Here is a 21243-nt window from a genome sequence, read left to right as displayed (position 1 = left end):
CTAGAATCACAAAATTTTGCAACAATATAGGCTACAGCATAGGGCATGATCCTGCCAAATTTGGTGAAAATCGCACTATTCAAATCTGCGCTCATCTGCAAATTCAAGACTATGAATGTCAACATCACTTGAAAGTGGCTATTTTCACATAATATATGCATATTTTACGTGCTACATGCTAATGGGACAAATGCACACCCAAATCTCTTTATAAAAGAAATACACAAAACCTTTCATACCTGAAGCGTCTAGCTTCCGGTTTCCCGATTTGTTATATTTAATGTTTTCGTTTTTACACAAAATTTATTGAACACGTCTTTTTGTAACAGGCCAAGCTAAATGCTGATGAATTTCTGATCGACTATATTTTTATTTACACCCACACTTTTTATTTACCTTTTCGGCCTTTCATCAATTTCCGGCCATAACCTTGCGAATTTTTATTTAATCTTAAATAAAAAAAAATCGCATTTCATCCACACTTAACAATCCGCCTCACAGGTTTGGAATTTTTTTTTTCTGAAATGTTTTTTATTCCGGAAAGTCCTTCGTTTTCAACTTTTTTTTACTTACTTACTTTTAAAGTTGGTTAATATTTTCACTTATTTGAGTTGACAACTTAACGATGGAACTTATCAATCGGATTGTTCCTACCATAGGCCGTTGTAGTGACCACATCCAAATACCATCTACGTTAACGTTGACATATGTCACCTTTGAGTTTAACCCACTTTATTTTAGGCTTCATTCAAACAGATGATGACATATTGTTCAGTGCGAATTGTCTACATATTAATAATCTTCTTTTTCTTTCGCCTTTGTCCCGTTCACAAGCGAGGTCAGCTGGTCGTGATCGGTTCTATCAAAGGCTTGATCCGGATTCAGTCGCGAGACTTTCAAATCCCCATCCAGTGTATTAATCCACCGTTGTTTAGGCCGGCCTTTTGGTCGTTTACCATCGACTTCGATGTTCAGACCAGCTTTGGCAAGTTAATTAGCGATAAATGGTGTCAACATATCAAGAATATTGTGATCAAATTTTTGAATCTTAGACTGATGATGACAAATTCCTCAGCTTTCCCTAGATTCCAATTCCATAAATAACAAATCGTCGACCTTGGTATTTTTTTGTAAATTGCATAACCCTAAAGAATCTTTCTCTTTATTATTCCTACCTATTTGGTTGAGTCATTTCTACCTCTGATGAAAATTCAATTTCATGGTGCGACAATAAATGCAGGCAACATCGAATTGAGTTGTTTAATATTTTTCCAGAACCACTAAACACAAACATGACTAGCCTAGAATTTTCCAAAAAACGATTAAAACATTGCCAAACCAACTGAGGTCCAAACGTCTGTTCGCTCTAAATAAATGGAAAAAATTACATTTGTATGTAGGCTAATATCAACATCAGGATACTAATTGCCACAATAATTATTCTTGAGTGCGCTTCAAAGAGGGCGTTTTCACACCCGATTCAAAAGACTCGTATACAACATGATTGCGTAAATTTATTTTACATCGCTCCGAAAACATTTCATTTTCTCAGCTTTTCCTAAGGAGTCGACAGAAAAGCAGAACTAAGATACTTAGTCTATTTTAGCATCCGAGCGCGTTAACATGTTTTCGTGCATCTAAAATTCAAATTACACTATTGGAAAACCGAAACGTAGAAGTGGCTATATCTGACTGAGACGTGCGTTGAGCTAAGCAACATTCATCGCGTGACATTATGAACTTATGTTAGATACATTTAAAAAAATCGGTGTTGAAAAAACGCAGCTGTGCTGTAGTATCGCAAACTGAAACCTGTGGAAGCTTTAGTTTTCATAATCGGTTGGCAGTTGCTTTGTGTAATAGACTTTCTGTTCTTATTTGTTATCTCCAATGGGGAAAATCAATATTCTGTAAGGAATATATAGTGATCATACTGAAAAGTTTAATTGACAATAATTAAAAAATATAAACATGTGTGAAAGTGCAGCAGTGTACACAAGTAACAATAATGTTCACAGTTGTTGGATTATCTACAGTACGAGGTTTTCTAGTTTACTTATTGTATTAATTACTATTATTAGTTTATCTTCATTTGAATTATATATCCCTACATTTAAGGTAGTTATTATTATTCAATTTACTTCGATTTTTTTTTTTAAAGCAAGTGTGTATTTCTCACAATTGAGTTCTAATCTTTACCTTAAAAATCGATCAAGATTCATTAACATCAATTATTATAATAATTCTTCTACCTCTTCTATCATAAACACCCAGGAGTTGTTTCTTTAAATCTTTCCTGAATTTGTGAACGCCAGCAACGTACTTAGAATAATGGGTATGGAATAATGGATATCTACTCGTATTATAATATTTCAAGATACGAATTCAATACTCTCAGAGGAAATGTGGGTGCTGGAAATTTGGGCTTTTCAGATATGATAGGTTTTGTGTATTCCTTATACTTTTCACTTAATGGGATACTGACATTTTAGAGTGCAGTAAATTTACGCGAAAAGGAAAATTTTGACCTATTATAGCATTGTTAATGGTGGTAGGATTTCCGTGAAACTTTCCAGTATAATACTCTATGTTCTTACAAAATTTTACATTTCTAGGATCAGCTTAAGGAGGGGGTTACCAGTGGATTTACAAAAATATAGTGATACATTAAAAAGGTTGCAATATATACTATTGTTAACTTCATTGGAGCAAGATTAGAATGATTCTTGATTTTTGTAAAACGTACGGTTTTGTTTCATACTACAATCTACTACAAATCATTCAGAAAGCATTTATAATGCCGGTCAGACGTTTGAGACCACCATAAAAAAGTAGAAAAATTAAATAAAGCAAAATTTTTAAGTGTAGGTAGACAAAAGCCTGTAAAGTCTTCCACGTGTCCTGATATGAATTGAGGCATCGATTACGAACGGTCCGAACGACCTCTTCCCACAAAAACTCTATGGAATTAAGATCTAGGCTCTTCGGAGACCCTACCATGTTTTGTCAACAACCTACCTGTTTCTTTTCTAAGAAACCTTTATAGGATCTTGAGCTGTGATTAGGATGATTACTTTGTTGGAAATGGAATGAAAGATTGATTGATTAGACCGGGAGAAATAGAATTTATCACTAAAGTTATTTCATACTGCTCCTGTTTCATAATTCCTTCAATTCATATTAAATCCTCAGTTCCATGAGCACAGAAATAGTTCCAGACCATAATAATTTACCACCATGTTTGACTGTTGAAACCACATAATCTGGAATCATCTTTTCTTCGGCCCTACAATGAACGAAGAGTTACTAATTCAAACTTCCACTCGTCCCTCCATAGAACTTTTTGAAAACTTTTTATATCCATTCCCGATAAGTTGAGGTTCATGTATCCGTTTCTTCTCGTTTTTTGGTAACAAGTGAGTGTATTTCGATCGTCTTTTGATCCTAGTCATCGAAACTGATTTCGACCGAAATTTGTTGGTTTCGGCGTGAGTTTCTGCTGGTAACAGCAATAAATTTAACCTAACTAGTTGTGACAGTTCACGGCCCCCCGGAGTGCGGGCGATCTTGATTACCATCAGTTTCCTTGTATCGTACAATAGTGCGATAAACACAATTTTTCGATATTTTGAGTTGAGACGGGATCTTATGTTTGGGTTTGCCTTCACTACACAACAGTTGCCGATTTCGCGACCTGTCGCCATTTCTGAAATGTTTTCACTGTTCAGACTTACTAGACTTTATAAACAAAATAATATACATGAGTGTATTTTTAATCTTTTCTTGGGTAGTTTTTAACTGTTGATAGATAAACAAGTTTGTTATTGGTGCTCTATGTGTATGTGGTTGCCCTTTTTTGGGTAGGGAACTCTCCCGTCTTGCGGAGCCTTCAAATCAGGGAATTCCTTTCACCAACGGGAGGGGAGAGGAGGAAGGGAACTGCCAGCTCAAGGAATCTCCTGCCATCCGGTTCCTCCACCGGTCGAGCTCTATCTTCTTAGCAACGAGAAGGACCCGAACTTAATGGGCAACACGGTTCCACCTGTCAGCACTCCTCAGCATCTCCTTGACAATGTTGTCTGAAGAGAGATCCCCTGTGTTTGAATAGAGCTGCTGACGAATCTCATCCCATCTCCAGCAAGAAAAAAAGTGTGATCAGCCTCGTTCATAACTCCATTGCAAAACACACAATCCGGAGATTGTGCCTTTCCAATTTTGTGCCGGTAAGATTGAAAATCTCCACGTCCACTTAAAAATTGGGTAAGTAAATAGTCTGCCTCACCATGCTTCCGATTCAGCAACGCACCTAAGTTGCCCATGAGCCGCGCAGTCCACCCGCCTCTAGTTTTATTTTGCCAAGAGAGTTGCCACTCATCTAGAGGGCCTTGCCGTTCTTCACGAGCAACCACCTCCTTTGCGCTTGTATATGGCTTGACGCTCCTTAGCAAGAAGGGCAACGAGGATCACTCTCGCGATCACCATCACGGCCGGTTCAGAGTCAGTGCGGTATGCAGACGCCACCCGCAAAGCTCCCCGTCTCTGTATTTGTGCGAGACGCCTAAGATATATCTCCTTGCCAAAAGCGTCAGCCCATTCCCTTGCGCCGTAGAGCAGGACAGACTGCGTTGAACTCATCGGGACACGTCGCCTACTAGACGTAGGACGCCCAATATTTAGCCTACTTAACACCGTAACTCCAGCTGCAGCTTTGTTCGCTGCTGCTTTAATTTGCTCAAAAAAGTCTATCTTTGAGTCAAGAGTCAGCCCGAGGTACTTTACGAATACCTACTCGCCAAACGATATGGGACGCAGGGTCGCAATTATCTTTTTAGTCAGGATGAATACTTCGGTTTTTTCCAGTGCAAGGTTGAAACCATGAGTAGCCATCCATCCGCTTACCCGTCGCATCAATATACCGAGTCTGCCTGTTCGACAATGCATCCAGAAACAAGTGCCGCGACTTCATCTGCATAACCGACCAGGCGCGACTCTTCTGGCATGTCGAGTTTAAATAGACTATCATAGGTAACGTTCCAGAGGTCCGGCCTTAGGATGGATCCCTGTGCTACTTCCGACGTGACCCCCATTCTCCTCCGATCCTCTAGAGCAGGGCGCGGTTCCTCAGATAGCCCCTCAATATCTGTAAGAGATAGTTCAGTACGTGGAAAGTATTGTCTAGTGTGCCTAGAATGTCTTCCCGTCTTACGGAATTAAAGACGTTTCTGACGTCAAGCGTTACGGGGAGCACCATGCGCCGAACGACATCCACGACTTGCATGATCTCGCTGCTCTAAAACCGAACTGCCAGGGAGATAAATCTCCAGCAGCGCGTATCGTTTCAGCGAATCTACTTCTGATGAGCTCTTCGAGCGCTTTTCCAGCAATGTCAAGCATACATACTGAGCGGTATGAAGACGACAATTCGAGGTCGCCTTTCCCTTTGTTGATGAGCGGAAACCTCGCCACCTTCCAACGAGCAGGCAATGTGCCCTCTTTCACGCAAGCGTTGAATGCGCCAAGCAATAGGTCTAACCAGTGTTGGAATACCAGTTTGCATACCTCTGCTGGAATACCATCGGGTCCTGGCGCCTTCTTGCCTTTCATAGAAAGGACTGCCTGTTCGTCGACGTCATCATCCCATACGGGATGCGCAGGAAATAGTGCCCTTACAATGCGTGGACAGGTTTTCCGCACAGCCCCGATTGTTCGGGTTACCAGTTTGTAACCGAGTCCCCACGGGTCCCCATTCATTCGATGTTGATACTAAAATGACAGCATCTCCAAGTTTTGAACAAAACACCGAAGGCGGATTTGGTGCTGCTAATGTGCCACCGTCAGTAGAAACCCCATGAATTTTGGGATTCTGTAGCGTAATAGATTTCGAATAGCCCAAACAGGAGTATTTCAGGGAAACTAACAACTATTGTCTAAGCGACATATGATGGCGCAAAGTGTCACGTGGTATGCCGAGTTTAAATATCAGAAGAATTTGAATCACTTGCATCTTGTCACCGATATTATTTCTTCTTGTTACCGGTGATATTCTTATATGCTGCTTTGCCCAGAAAACGTAAAGCGATTCAATGATCCATGACATCGATTTTAAGAAACGTCTGAAATTCGACACTTCCTGCGACACACTTGGGGATGATCGCATCAATATGAACCGGTGAGATGGTGCTGAAGGAATTGTTTGCATTATAGCGCAAACAATTAGAAAAAAAGATGCGTTGAAAAAACATCAAGAAGGAAACAAATTTTTCCCGATATACTATATAAGAACTAATACAATACTAAAAAAATTAGCAAATAAAGAACACTTCTTCTTCTTCTTCACTTGAGGATTGCCTGACAAACATGCTCAATACTTGATGATGGCTTCAAAGTTTGTTCATGCTCTGAGACACTACCGATTGCCTTGCGATTGTGCTGTTTGCAAAATGGGTGTGTCTTTCCGTGATGAGAAGCGTATGTTCCAAGACCAAAACGTATAGCAAACAAAATTACCCTTGATGAGACAATAAAATTTAAAAAAAAATTAAATTTTGCACACCGGATAGGACGCTTTTGTCGAAAATTCATAAATTGTTTCATCGAATTGTCAGAACCAATCATATAAACTCAGCCTCTAATCAGAACCAATGTTTCCTTCTCTTGACTAATAAAAAAAAGGAACATTGGGGGTGCTTGCTGATGCATTATTTTATGATTTCTGCGTAACGCTTTCTCTCACATCTGAGTCACAAAAAAGACATAAAATTCGCGATGCGAAACGCGTAGTAGGTTATAAATTATCAAAAACAAATCACCGATTTCTTCGTAAAATATTTCTGTTGCATCGTTAAAGCTTTTTTTATGGGAACATAAATTCAATCATTTCAATTCAAAATTCAGGACGATAACAAAATAACAAAACAAAATATAGAAATCTATGACGATATAGGAAGAAAAGATTTTGATTTGGGTCGGCAACCGAGTTTCTGTCTCATCTGCTCGAGACTGTCCATAGAAACAAGTCGGAAATACCGGAAGTTAGAAGCTTCGTGTATGAAAGGTTTTGTGCTTTTCTTGTGTGAGGAAGTTTGGGTACAAATTTTTCCATTTGTACGTAGCTGAAAATTCAAAATATTCCTTCGTCTATTTTCAAATTCCTAGATAAACCTACATATTGAATTCATAATTATCATGTATATACTAAACAAACAAATAAAGAAAATATCATATAATATCCGCCCGTACTGTTAACATTTAAAAAATTATTAAATGAAAATTCCAATTATTCCTTTTTAATTTTATTAAGTTGCTAATATACTGTCCAATGACTACTTGTTGTATTTCTTAGTGCTACGATTCGAATTCAATTAGTCGTCGAAATGTGCATATCTGGGGAAAATAAACTTAGTTAAGGCAAAATCAAAAATTTCGAACTTTAATTTATCGCTTTACTTAAACGCACCCTGCAGCTTGCCGAAAATTACTAAACATTGTAGTAATATAGGAGCCTAGACATCATATAGTAGCAGTTTCGTGATTTTTTTTCAGATTTTTCGATTTTGCAAAAGCTACTCGACTATGGTTCCGTAAAAGAAATGAGAACTTTCCGGGTTTCGCATTTCCCCCTCTCCCATCAAATATTAGAACTGATTTGGAAAGTACTAACCGAGACCTTTGATTTGATACCACATGATTATATTTGAAAAAAGAAAATTTGCCATTTTCTAGGATGGTTCACCCCTGTATAAAAAGAGGGAGTAGTTTTTTGAAGTTTTAAAGGCTTATTGTATAGTTTTTCCTATAAATAATCAAAATATTTTTGGTTTATTAGAATCGGGCGAGTAGATTCCGAGAAAAAGGTCCAGCAGAAAAACGCGTTTAAAGTTTTTTTACTACAATTTCTAGCGAATTTTGAGGATCTTCTTCATCTAGTAATTGCTGCAAGTAGCTTGCCAAAGCTTTTTTCTTCTGAATTTAGTCCTCTTTTGACTGCTCGCTGCTCCTCCTATTGGCTTGCGAGATGGCAACTTGTTGCAACCTGCAAAGCTGTTGCAATTTAGCCAATTTGTATGTCCATCAAGTTCATAATGATCAGGTAAGTTTTCAAGCCTTCGTTGAAAGTGGATGCTACGATCCAGGCTGCAATTTTCAGTGAGTTCTCTGCAAGAAAACTTGCATGTCAGAGAAATATTCCGGACCAACTTGTTGTAACTTTCGTTACCATTTTCTGTATTTCTGCCAAGATTACCTTTTAACAACTCATCACTGCTAAGTGATTCGAAATATACTGGCAAAATATAGTTACGTATGCTTGGATCCAGCGGTGGCTCATTTTTAAGATTTTTGTGAAACAAAATCTTATCAAAGTCGATTCAATATCAATTTACTTCGAAACGGCTGAACTGCATGTCACGAAATTTGGTAAAAGCATGTGGCCTGTGTGTACCTTTACATGCAACGAGTGGCGCCATTTTGTATTGAGTTTGAAAGGAAGCCCCCCATACACGCGAAAGGGCGGTGTAAATTTTTTTTCACAGAATGTGGTCATGTACGGTGTCAAATGAAAGGGCCCGTTTATTACTTTCCGAAAGCAGTGGTGAGTGTCAAAATGTGTGTCACAAAAAGTCAAAAAGGTTTCGTCCTCAGAACCTATCCAACCAAAAAATCTGGAAAAAATCACAATGATACATCTATACAAAATCTAGGCCTCAAAACACTTCCTGTTCCGATGTCTGCACAAATATAGTTAAAATAGTATATTATCATATTTTGGAAATTTACCCAGAAACCCCCCTTAAGTTCACACTAGAAGTACAGAAGTAAGTGGGATCAGTATAGGACATAATTTTGGAAAGTTTGAACGCAGTCCAGCTATTATTAACAAAGTCGTTGAAAGGCAAAGTATTGCATTTCGCGTAAATTTATTGCACTTTACGATGTGTATGACGTGATCATCATATGTATAAAGTGAAGTTATATGTATGAACGACGGGGTTCATGGAGACACTTTCCTTTTCTTTTTTAAATAGTTATTTGAATATCAGTGTCAATTATTGGAGACAGGCATGGGTGTGTATACGATAATGGAATTTACGAGCAGTGTGTGTACGTATATATCCTTTCGTAGACAGAGTAAAGTGGAAATGCGTCAAGATGCGTTAGATCAATTTAGATGGATACATATGTATATAGTCATTAGTATACGGTAGTTGGCAATGTTTGCTTGTTTAGGATAAGCACAATATTTATGTCTTTAATATCTATGAACATATGTATATTTTGTTTGGAAATATATGACGGAGTATTTTATATTCTAAACTATATACAAATGGAAAAACGTGCATAGAGGCACAACACAAAACACTCGTACCTAACGCGCTGCGCTTCTGGTGTTCCGACTTGTTTTCTTTGCTCTGCAGAATTTACACCACTCTAGCGTTGCACTCAAATTATTCATGAGAAAGTCCCCTTACTCGAAAAACGCATTTAAAGTTTCGAATGTTAAAATTTTAAGGAAATGCATATTCTACCTTTCATCTACTATGCCTAGGCCATACCGTAGACCTTCCAAATGACCATTCTATACCCCTTATTCTTCCTTGGTGAAAAACATGTTCTAAGGCCTACCCTAGCTTTTTCAGTGAGAGAACTGTCAGACCGCGATATATGCATGGCGTACACTTATGAACAAAACCTTTGACGGTCAAATCCCATTATTATACCAAGTTAGCATTTCTACATTATAGGCGTCATTGAAATGGTAATGCATACTAGAAACAGATTTAGGGGTCATTGATCACAATATCGCATTAGCCGTTTTGTTCGAATCTTTATAAATTGGTTTTACCGCCTCAGATACTATATTTGGCATTGTTGGGGCACGCCCGTATTATTTTATTTCCTTGGATTGCCTTTCTTAATTGCCAAGCACCATGAACTCGGACTTCTTAAAATATCATAAAATTTTTGAGAACGAGAAACCCTAACATATTCATGCACGGAATGTGGTTTGAATAGCTTTTTTCATATCTTCAATAGAATTGCCGTTTCTACGTATAGTTCGTCCTGATTTCATAACAAATTACGAACCGTTGTTGCGACCAAAAAAGGCAGACCGAAACAACGGTGGCTTGATACGCTGGGTGGGGATTTAAAAGTCTCGAGATTTCATCTAGATCAGGCATTTGATAGAGCCAAATAAGGCTGAAGGAAAAGAAGATTACCAAACGCTAATGAAATCAATGCATTGTTGAGAAACACGAGTTATTCACGACAAAAACTACTGTTGCTCTACGATGAAAATTACAGTGCTAGAGACATTTAGTGGCCTATTTCACTGATATTCCATAACACATTTGCTCCCAAAATAATCTTTTTCGACCATTAATTTTTTTTTCACATGAATAATTGGGTATAATATATTAATATTTCAGTCAATAAGAAAATTGGTCGAAAAAAAATTACAAAGTGGTATTACCCTGTAATTCTTGCAAATCGTGTTGAACGAACCATTGTTTAAGTAAAAGTATTTTAGGCAAAATGCACGGTGCATTCTCGTAAAAACCAAACGAATTAGCAACTAGACACTACCCTACATCACGCCCAAATTTGTGAGGGAAATCAAATTTGAAATGAATTTAAAAACTATTTCATAGCCACTCTATTTGTGAATCGGACATTACCGCACACATTGTGCACACATGCACTCATATGCAAAACTATTTTTTTTCCATCTGATTGCGGTGTTTCCTGTCAGCATCGAACTATCACAACATTGGTGTTCTAGACCTTTTGCTTACCACCAGAAAAAAAAACAGCTTTATAAATTCCTCTAAGCAACTTTGATTGTATTCACGTCCTGAGAAAATGCTAACCACTCCAATATCGGAATATTTTTACTATGAAAACATTCCTTTACTATCCTGTTGAAAAACCATGAGTCTTCGGGTAGTTTGCATTCCTTGATCCTGGATCATCTCAAAATAAGCAATAATATATGGTTATTCATCTCACCGGAAATAAACTTTGTTCCTGTTTTACCGTGGTACCCTATTCCAGTCAAACCATTACAGAGCCATTTCTTCCAGTATGCGTTCCTTTTCCAGCGAATTGCACGATTTCGGTAATATAGCCCGCCGGGCTCTTTATATTGAATATCAGGGTCCGCCTGAAGTAGGCTTTCGCCCATAGTTTTCTGGATTCACCAGGAAATTCTTTATCAATTTTCTGCTTCTCTTAGTACTCTTTGCTATTTCTTTAAATTGTCGTTCCTTTTTCTGCGGAAAGGTCGGCTATTCTTTTGCATGGGAGTGTATATGCAAGCATACCAGTCATCTCATACTTACTCCTTTTCTGTTAAGGGGAAGTCGCAGCACGTAATTAAAGAACTATTGTGCCCGCCTTCATTTATATTTTTCCTCTAACTATAGTTGTAATTCTTGTCCACTTTTATCTATTTTTACTGAGACAGATATAGTACGTATATGGGGTTTTAGTATCCCAAACTGTTTACTTTGCTCTAATACTGATTTTCTATATGTTAGGATGAAAATTCTGACCTATTATAATTGTATTAATAATATAGGATTTTCACTAAACTAATTACTATGTATTTATGTACGTTACATAGGAATCGCCTTGAATTTCAATCCCTTGGCTTTAGACAAAATAAATTCGACTCTAATTAGTAACAGATAAATATTTTGAATTTCAAGGACTTCTGTCTCCAACTGTTTCTCTTCATTGGATGATTTATTTAAATCCATTTGTTTGAATTGTTAACCTTCAATTTGAAAGATGTTTTCACAAGTCAACACAAAATCTTTATATATCCATAAAACTTTAATTTGGCTGAATTTATCAATTGGAATTATTGGATTAATCTCATCCTTTTTCCGTACATATCTAGCATTGCCATTTCCCTCCCTTGCTTTTGCTTTTCATATGCAATCAATTAAAACAAGAGAAGAATACCTTTTATTAGTGGTCCGAATTGGTGAAAGTGGAATTTAAGATTACGACATTGACAGTTTCTATTCATATATGCAAGATGCACTACAAGTCGATCTAACTAAACATGTTTCGAAACAAAATTTAAATTTAAAAATTCTACACTATTTTCAAAAAAAAAAAAATATGAAAGCTAAGTGAAAGTGTCATGTGTTTTGAATGGACCTTTCTGTTCCTCCAAACAAAAGCGACTTCGTTTCGGCCATCAACGTCAAGATTTTTTCCCTGGAATTGAAGGAGAGAACGAGCGTTAAGATTCCGAATAAAGGCACGGATTTTGAGTGCGATAATCGGAAAGGTATTTGGTGCTCCCTAAAAATTAGCTAAAATTATCCTGGAGCAAATCAAAAAACACTTGAAGCTTAATCAACAGAGGGCAAGCTGATGCATTGACCACAACAACACTTTGCGGATTATTGTGGTACACTGCGGAGTTCACGTATACGCTTCACCTGTTCTTTATCCATTATGGGCTGGCTTTCGATAGTGCCCCCACAGGAGGAGCATTTCCACCAATAGGAGAGCAACTCATAAAGCTACAAAATGTCAAGTGATGATCGAGGTGAAATCTCGGAGTTATTTGAAGCTGTTCTGTTGCCGGTAATATTCCTTTTCGTCATTAGTGACGTCTTTCATGCTGCCTAGTCCAGAGGATATGGAAAGCTTCAGTGGAATACGACATCTTATCTCTAACGTTTCGACTGCAGTGGTGACGACAGTGGCGCTGTTCATGGACATTGAAGGAGTTTTTGACTGTGTGTCTTTCCAAGAGGCTCGTGATACTACCAGAAAGCATGATATTGATAACCCTTTAGTTAAGTAGATCAACGTTTTGCTAGAGAAATGTAAAGCACGCTGTTGATTTCGATGACCGTTAGTGTCTCAGCCGTGCGCTTATAATCCTATCTCGATTTAATTAAGATTTACTTATAAAACCGAGATAGTATTACAACAAGTCGGTATACCAGAAACTGGGCGCTTTGGATTATAAAGATTTTTTGTTCAAGTTAAGTGTGAAACTCTCTATGCACAATTTTCCATTCGTATATAGTTAAGAATACAAAATATTCCGTCATATTTGTGTCTATTACATTGGTTACTACCCGCAAGCTTTCTTAGTACAGACATACATGCTTACCTCGAGTAATGGACACTTTTATGCAAATACCTAAAAAAAGCAAAAAAGGAGAACTAGAACCTGTCTATGGACCCCGCTGTTCATATAAGTTCACTTTATCTGATGATGACGTCATACATGACTTAGGGTGCAATAAATTTATCTGAAATGCGAAACTTTGACCTTCTATAACTTTGTTAATAATAGTTGGATTACTTTCAAATTTTTCAGAATTATGTCCTATATTACATTGGCTTATGCTGATTTTGTACTTCTGGGGTGAGCTCAAGGGGGCTTTTCCGGTAAATTTCTAAAGCATGATAATATACTATTGTTAAGTTTTTTTGTGCAGACATCGGACCGAGATGTATTTTCGGGCCTAGATTTCATATAAATGCATCACTGTGATTTTGTTCGGATCTTTTGGTTGGATAGGTTCTGAGAACGAGACCTATTTCACTTTTTGGAGCATATATTTTGAGCCCTCACTCCCCTATATTTCAATCATTATCAGAAATAAAAAAAAAACGATTTACTGGTAGTACCATAAGCGATGATCATATAATTACATTAATTGCGTTTTTAATAAATCGTAGATCTCTAATTCTTTTGTCATCTTAACTCCTGAAGAAGCGAATCACCAATTTTTTTCACTGATTCATCACCGAAAATTACTTGTAAAAAATAAATAAGCAGTATTTATAGAATTGCATATTTTTTAAAAATCGATTTTTCACACGGTAAATATGACGTCAGTTTTTCAAAAAATCTACATGAATTATCATTATATATTTATATTTTTGCAACCATCTTCTGTTAAATATGAATACACGATTTTTACCCATTGCTCAAGGCAATTTTTGTTGCAGCTTAGAAAATATCAACTGCAGCGATTTTCCCACATATTTGTGTCATTAGTGGTAGGGGATATGCATTCTTTCTTTTTTTACCGATCCAAAATTCTGCCAACCATTTATCAAGGATATTATTACCTATCGGACTGTTGCTTTTCATAGCATCATCACTTTAAAATATGTTCCTCTTCCACATACAATGGGGGTCATAAATTTGGACAATGACCATTCGTAATCGTTAAATGCTATAAAAAAAATTGTCTGTTGAATATTTCTTTGTTTTTTTACTTTAATTTTATAGCCTTATTTGTATTCTTTTTAAAATATATTCTACTATTTCTATTTTCAGTAGAAAAAATTTATTTCATAAAAATATTAAATCTTGGCCTTCGATGAACATTGATCATCATTGAATCATTCATCAAGATTGGAAGGACCGCCAAATCGTATGACGCAGCCAATTGTCGATCTTTTGAAAGTACTGTGAAAACACGAATGAACTGTGATACCCAGAACAGAATATCCTGTCCCACGTCTATCATAAAATGTCTGTTCTTTTTCTTCAGCCTTTGTCCCGTTCACAAACGAAGTCAGCTCGTCCTGATCGATTTCGCAATTTGGCTCTCTCAAATGCCTGATCTGAATGTATGAAGCCACCGTTGTTTCGGCCTTTTGGTCGCTTACCATCGAATTCGATGTTCAGACCAATCTTGGCAACTAAATTTTCGTTGGCGCGTCTACCATAAAATGACTGAATGCTTGTTTTTCCAACAACGGACAAAACCCAAAGCACAAGTGATTCGCAAATAACTACTTAATTACCAGCGAATCGAATGACTAGATTCGAATTCCATGAGCTATACGGAAATATCCGATTTGATTAATTCCAACAAATTTGGAAAAATAAGTTAAAATTAACATACATTTAAACGAGCACAAAAAATAGGTTACAAAATTCGTTTTGTATCCCGCTTCAAATAATAAGCAATGGTATTTGTCCCAATTTTAGACCCCTTCCTGTACACGTTAATCTCGCAAACATGTGGAAGTTGCACATTCACTTTCTTTAAGAAACTTGAAAATTCTACGATTTTTTTCTTTGTTTTTCATCTTAACGGTATTCATTCGTCGATTTTTTTTGCTTCTCAATTTCGCGCATGTGACTCCTAACCGTTCCACTTGTGACCTTTAATTCGTCAGCAAACATCAGAACGAATATTCATAAATTTGATTGGGTGGTGGCTGTCAACATCCGATGGTCTGCCACAGCGCTCGGCGTCTTCAAGGATTTCATCACCACCGCGAAATTTCGTGAACCACCATTGTGCTGCGCGTTTTGATGTCGCGATCTGTTTTTCGTCCAATTTGAACTCATGTTTTTCGTCGAATTTGAAATCGGGCGAATTTGCTTTTTATCCAAGATGTATGTACTTAATGTCCTAACAAAAGTGGGCAATTTGCTTTGAAAAGAAAGGCTAACCCTATTAAAATAATAAACGTGCCTGGAAGAAATATATAAAATCTTCTTTTTCGTTAGTCTTTGCGCTATTTTGTTCTATCAGAAGCCTGGTCTCAAATCCTCATCCAGGGTGTCAAGCTACCGTTGTTTCGGCCGGCCTTTTGGTCGCTTATCGTCGACTTCGATGTTCAGACCAATCTTGACGAGTGTATTATTATTAGCGCGAATTACGTGACTACCATTGAAGACGTCTCTCGCAATTTTTCCACGATCGATGCAACCTCATATCCATCGTGGATATCCTCATTTCGGATGTCATTAAAGCGTGTCACGCCACTAGTTCAACGGAACATTTTCGTCCCCATTATCGCGAGGCGCCATTTATTGTTTTTTATAATCTTTCAACACTCAGAATCATAGAAGGCGAGAAGGTGGACATCATTGCGGTAAATTTTAGATTTCATGCCAAAGTCCCTACTATTCGAACTTCGAAGCAGCCAGAAAGTCGTTCCCCTGTATAGCCTTCATATAGATGTGTCAATGAGGCGGGACGATATGAATGGAATTTCTGGCAAAAAAAAACTCACAAAGAAGCTCTTTTTCGCAAAAAATTGAATTTTTTGACATCAAACGCGATTTGCTTTTGCCAAGGCCCAGATGATGTGTCATAATTGTTTCAACTGTCCCAATTGAAATGCCAACCATACCGACAATGTCTCTAATTATCAAACAACAATTTTCGAGCACCAGTTCCTTGATTTTTTTAAAATCCTGCTCATCTGTCCATGTTCATCCAAGACGTTCCAAGTTACCAACACGTTCTCTGCTTTCTTCTTCTTTGAACCACTTATAAGCATTGTCCTACAACCTAGCTGATTTACCGAACGCCTTCTACAGCTTTCTGAAGGTTTCCGGGACCGAAATTTCATTCCCCAAAAGAACTTTTTTGCTCTGCGAAATCAAACATTGTAAACATCACCTAAATATTCTCTAGTCGTTTAGAAAACACCAGGGTAACTAAACAAGTGATGATGACATTGACATGAAATTTGGCACAGATGTCTTTTACAGTAGCCTACATAACAAAAAGTTTGGCCCGAATCAGTTACCCCGAAGTTTAAATAAAAAATTCACTTTACTTTTTAAACACAGTAGTATATCTATATCGACAAGTAACCTAATTCAACTTTTAGCTTTTGAGTGACAATGCTCGATGATAGTCGTCGATGCAGTGATGTGGAAACATTGTCAAATGGAAATTTTTATTTATTTCGATAATTTTGACTTATTTTTCAAGGATATTTTGGACATGGAATGATAAATTGCGACATATTTGCTCCGAAATGTCGCATAATTCCTTTCCGCTATGCTACCTCAATGTGGAATCTTATACGCCTAATTTCTTTGACCCATTTAAATGAAGTATTTGACCAACCTCAACGATAATTTTTGCAAATTTTCCTCTTTTCCCATGGATTGGTTTAAACAGTTTGGACTGTAAGAGAAATGATGAATTCATCCAAAGAACCCGAAGAGTAATCAATAATCTTTTTTAGAGCGTTTATTGCCACTTTCTCATCTTCTTTGCTTAGCAGTAAATATACCAAATGCCTAGATCCCTTGATAAGTTTTACTTGGTTTCTTAACTCAACATTTTTTCCACAATATGAGTGTGTCAATAAGAGAAGCAGCAGACGTAGATATCATAGGGACATCATCGTGATTTTTTTCATTTTTTTTGGCTACGTGGTTTCTGATGAATGATGATTTAAGTGACCTCTTTTTGAGCCCCTCGTTCCTCCAGTTTGCGATTGGCATCAAAACTAGGATCTGATTTGAAGAGTACTAATAGAGGCCTTTCATGTGATATATAACGTGGCTGTTCACCACAAAACCCTAACAAGCACCTAAGCGATACTTGAAGAGCATCATCGTCCATCTTGCATGCGAAGATTTCAAATCGTTAGTTAAGTGCCTCATTGATGAACTTGACACCAATATCGGACCTGATCCCAGTGTGCTTCCTAACTAGTTAACTGTCAACAATCCATCTACTCGCCTCTACGCATAATTTTCAACTAAAATCTATCCTCAAAACTGGTAACCCTACTCTAGGTCTCAATTACCGCCCTACCTTATTACTCTTCTCTTTTTCCAAAATCCTCGACAGATATGTAAACGACTGATCGACTATCGATTTCGATCATCAATCTACTGTTTCTACTGTTTTAGTAAGTTTCTTTACTGAAAGTCAGAAGTATAAGCCATTTATACTTACTCTTCCCGAAACGCTCTCTGCTCAACGCCCCCTTTTAATCAAGATATACCCCGCCTCCAACAATTCCTACCGCTCCTCCTCTCACTCCTCTGGTATTTCCCAAGGTTCTATACTGGGTCCCGTCTTATTTCTGAATTTTATTAATGACGATTCATGTTTCCTCACCTGCCTACCGGTGCTTACCTGCTCAGACAATTTAAATTATAAGTCTCTACTTCGACAACTGTCTACTTTCTTTGTAGTTAACTTCTGCCAACTCCGAGCTACTTCCAAGCCCTGGGTACAACCTTCGACAACAAGATTCGTTTCCATTCCCATCTAGCCGACATCGTCAATCGGGTTTCCAAAATATTTCAACTCCCTCCCTAGAAACATCTTTGAATATTGTTCTGTAATTTGCTCCCCCTTTCGCAATTGTCACTACCTTGCACTTGAGGCTGTACTGTGATTCTCCCGGTCCCTCTCCTTGCAAAATAACTTTTCCCTGACAACTATCCTTTCAGACTCCAGAGTCTCAATCTCCCTTGTCTGCAAGAATGCCTAATCTTTTTTGGTATATGTGCTATTTTCAAGATGTGTATTTGCCTGATGGGCAACCTTACCTTCTCGGATGTTATTTTCCGCGTTGCTTCTGGTGAGGCCACATTTTGGAAGTTATCTTCGCGGAGCTGGATAGCTACTTCCGCTCCCCAATTCCGAAGTTATGCCGATCTTACAGCACCCTACAACTTGGTTACTTTGTTTGTGTCTCTCAGCCTAGTTTTAAACGTGGAATATTTTATTTACTTTCTTTTATCTCCGTGGGCTTCTCTTTTATTAATAGAATATCCTGAACTAAATTTTAGAAATGAAAAATATGTCTTTTAGTTTTCAATGTATTATATAAAAACAAAGATTTACTGAGAACTCAAAATTTCTATTACTTGCAGCAAAAAGTCAAGGCAGAGAACATCTAACTATAACCGAAACTCGTCCTGGAGGTATTCCACCTGACAATTTTGTTGAAGCAAGTGGATCATCAACTGCACTATCAGATGAAAGTGATTCTTCCCTGGATCTGGACGCAATGCAATTGACCCTTGACCCTGAGTTGCAACCAGAGCTTCCCGATCCAAATAGTCGGCTTTCACAACAACTTTTCAAAGAGCATAAGAACCTAGCAAAGGAATATCTGAAAATTGAGACAGAGCTGGCATATAAGACACAACAGCGAGATGAACTGTTGTCGGACCCATTGGAGGGGGAGAAACGAAAGGATTATTTAAAGAAAATACATGAGAAGGTGAGTTTTCAGGGCCATTGCCTTGTGGATAAATTTATGATGAATTTGCGTGATAGTGAAAAGAATTTCGTAATTAAGGGAAGCTGAATATTTCTAATTTTCAATTATAAAATTACATCGCAAAATTTCGTTTTTCCCATTTGATTTTATTATTTCTATTTCTAATAGAGTATTCCAACATCTCAGGGTTACTTACCAAATAAATAAAAACTAATTTCTAATATTTATTTGAATTCCATTCTCCCCCAGGAAAGTCTCCTCGGACTCAAAGCCTACCTACAGCAAGTATTAAACAACTCGCCTCAACAGTCACAACCTGCAGCTGACGCGCGCCCACAAGAGCAGCAAAACCCAGCAGTTATTTCAGAGCAAACAGATGATGGGTGGGTCCATATTAATACTTAGAGATAATGTGGCTCATATTTCCATGTTACCAATAAAGTTATATATATATATCATATTGCCCTTAAGTATTAAGGTAGTTACGTAAGATATGCTGTGTCGAGAAAAGATGTGCGCCGTGTGAGAGTGTATGAGTACTATAAATATATTATACCCTATTGTCAAAGTATGAAAACAAAGAATAAATTTATTTTCAAGTAATATCGTAATATTAATTCTTAGGAATGAAATAATAGAAAAATAGTAAATATAAAAAATTAAGAAATTATAATGAAATGTGACTAAATTCAACGATGATTAATCAACACTTGGATAAAAGTTGTTCTGCAAATCAAAATTTGCTAGAATTTTTCTCATACCACGCTATATACTCGTACCTTAACTTGGTTGGTGTTCGCAAATTTGGAACACATTGTTGATTCAGTCATATGCAGAGTAATACCCTTCTTCGGCGAGAGTTGAGTTTTGTCATTAAATTTGCACACAGATGGTATAAAGAAAGGTATAATAGAAAGGAGGGAGAGCTAAGCGCTGTAGAATCAAAACGAATGTAGATACTGACTCAAAATTTTAAACAGTACTACTCGTATTCTATCGAAATATGTAAAAAAAAAATCGATGGAAATTTTCTCGAACTAGACTAATCCCATAGTAGGGAGAGAGCTGCCCACTCATGATGTCAAAGAAGAGTAAAACACCATAGTGAAACTCGGATTTGGCAAAACAGAGGAGAACGACGAGGGTGCTCTTCAACCGAGCTCTAAAGTCTGATTCAGTCGCTGGCTAGATTCGGTACAAAAAGTCTCAAAAAGCTTTGAAGAAGAGCATAAGGTCGGCCAAACGACCATCAAGGAGATGCTTTTGCGAAGAGACCAACTCTCTTGAGGCAACCTCAAAGCTGAAACAAATCCTTGTCCAAGAACATAGCCAGTAGTTGGGCTATCTACTTTTACAGAGTGTGAAGTGCACAGAAAGCGATGAAGAAACAGCAAATCATTTGCTTGAAATTCACTTCCCAGACAGCATCTAAAACCTCATCTCGGGGCCGACAGATATATACAACCTTCAACCGGAAGATTGGACTCTGGCATGCAAAGTAGTTTCACCAGAACGAGTGAAATTGGCATTTAACTCGTTCCATAGATTCAAATCTTCCGGTCCAAATGGCATTATTCCTGCTCTAGTAATAGAGGGAATGGATGCCCTGGGTCTACACATTCAGAATATATACCGTGCTTGCCTAGCACACGCTTATATTCCAAGCAGCTGGGATGATATGAAGGTAATATTTATTCCCAAACCAGGGAAACCCACCTATACAGACGCAAAAAAGCTTCCGATCGATCCGTTTAACTTCCTTTCTTCTAAAAGGACTGGAAAGACTAGTAGAACGGTTCATAAGGGATACATATATCCCTAGGTGGCCACTTCACTGTAGGCAACATGCCTACCAGAAAGGCAAATTCACGGAAACAGCACTCCATGAGCTAATGGCAAAAAGAGAGAAGGCGATGTCCGATAAAGAATACGCCTTAGACTTATTCAGAGACAATGTAGACGCCCTCAATCATACCTCATTCGCGGCGAGAGAGTGGAGAAAGATCCACATAATGGTCGGACTGAAGTCTATTGAGGCGAGGGGCCTTAGGGGTTGACCACAGGGAGGGATTCTCTCCTCTCTGTTTTGGCTCCTATCATAGTTATGGACACCTTGCTGTGACTCCTAGAGGACACAAAGGTCTCCGCACAAACATTTGCGGGTGATCTAGCCGTATTAATTATCAGCAAGTCTGCGGACACAGTATGGCTTGACCGCCTGAATGCAACACTGCATGTAATCCATAGTTG

At 37.7% G+C, this 21243-nt stretch overlaps 1 protein-coding gene across 1 annotated transcript in view; it reads left to right on the top strand.

Annotated features, from left to right (window-relative positions):
- LOC119657657 (mitogen-activated protein kinase kinase kinase 7) overlaps nt 1–19596 on the top strand; it is a 56190-nt gene extending 36594 nt beyond the window's left edge. Inside the window, exons 8-9 of the mRNA XM_038064681.1 lie at nt 18641–18993; nt 19243–19596. Of these exons, the coding sequence (XP_037920609.1) occupies nt 18641–18993; nt 19243–19398 (509 nt within the window). The 3' untranslated portion in view covers nt 19399–19596. The remainder of the gene's footprint in view (nt 1–18640; nt 18994–19242) is intronic.
- Nucleotides 19597–21243: the final 1647 nt, after the last annotated feature.

This window comes from Hermetia illucens, chromosome 5 (genome assembly GCF_905115235.1).
Source record: "Hermetia illucens chromosome 5, iHerIll2.2.curated.20191125, whole genome shotgun sequence".
Taxonomy (NCBI): Eukaryota; Metazoa; Arthropoda; class Insecta; order Diptera; family Stratiomyidae; genus Hermetia; species Hermetia illucens.
Note: the sequence above shows the minus strand (reverse complement) of the source record. Positions and strands in the feature narration are given on the sequence as shown.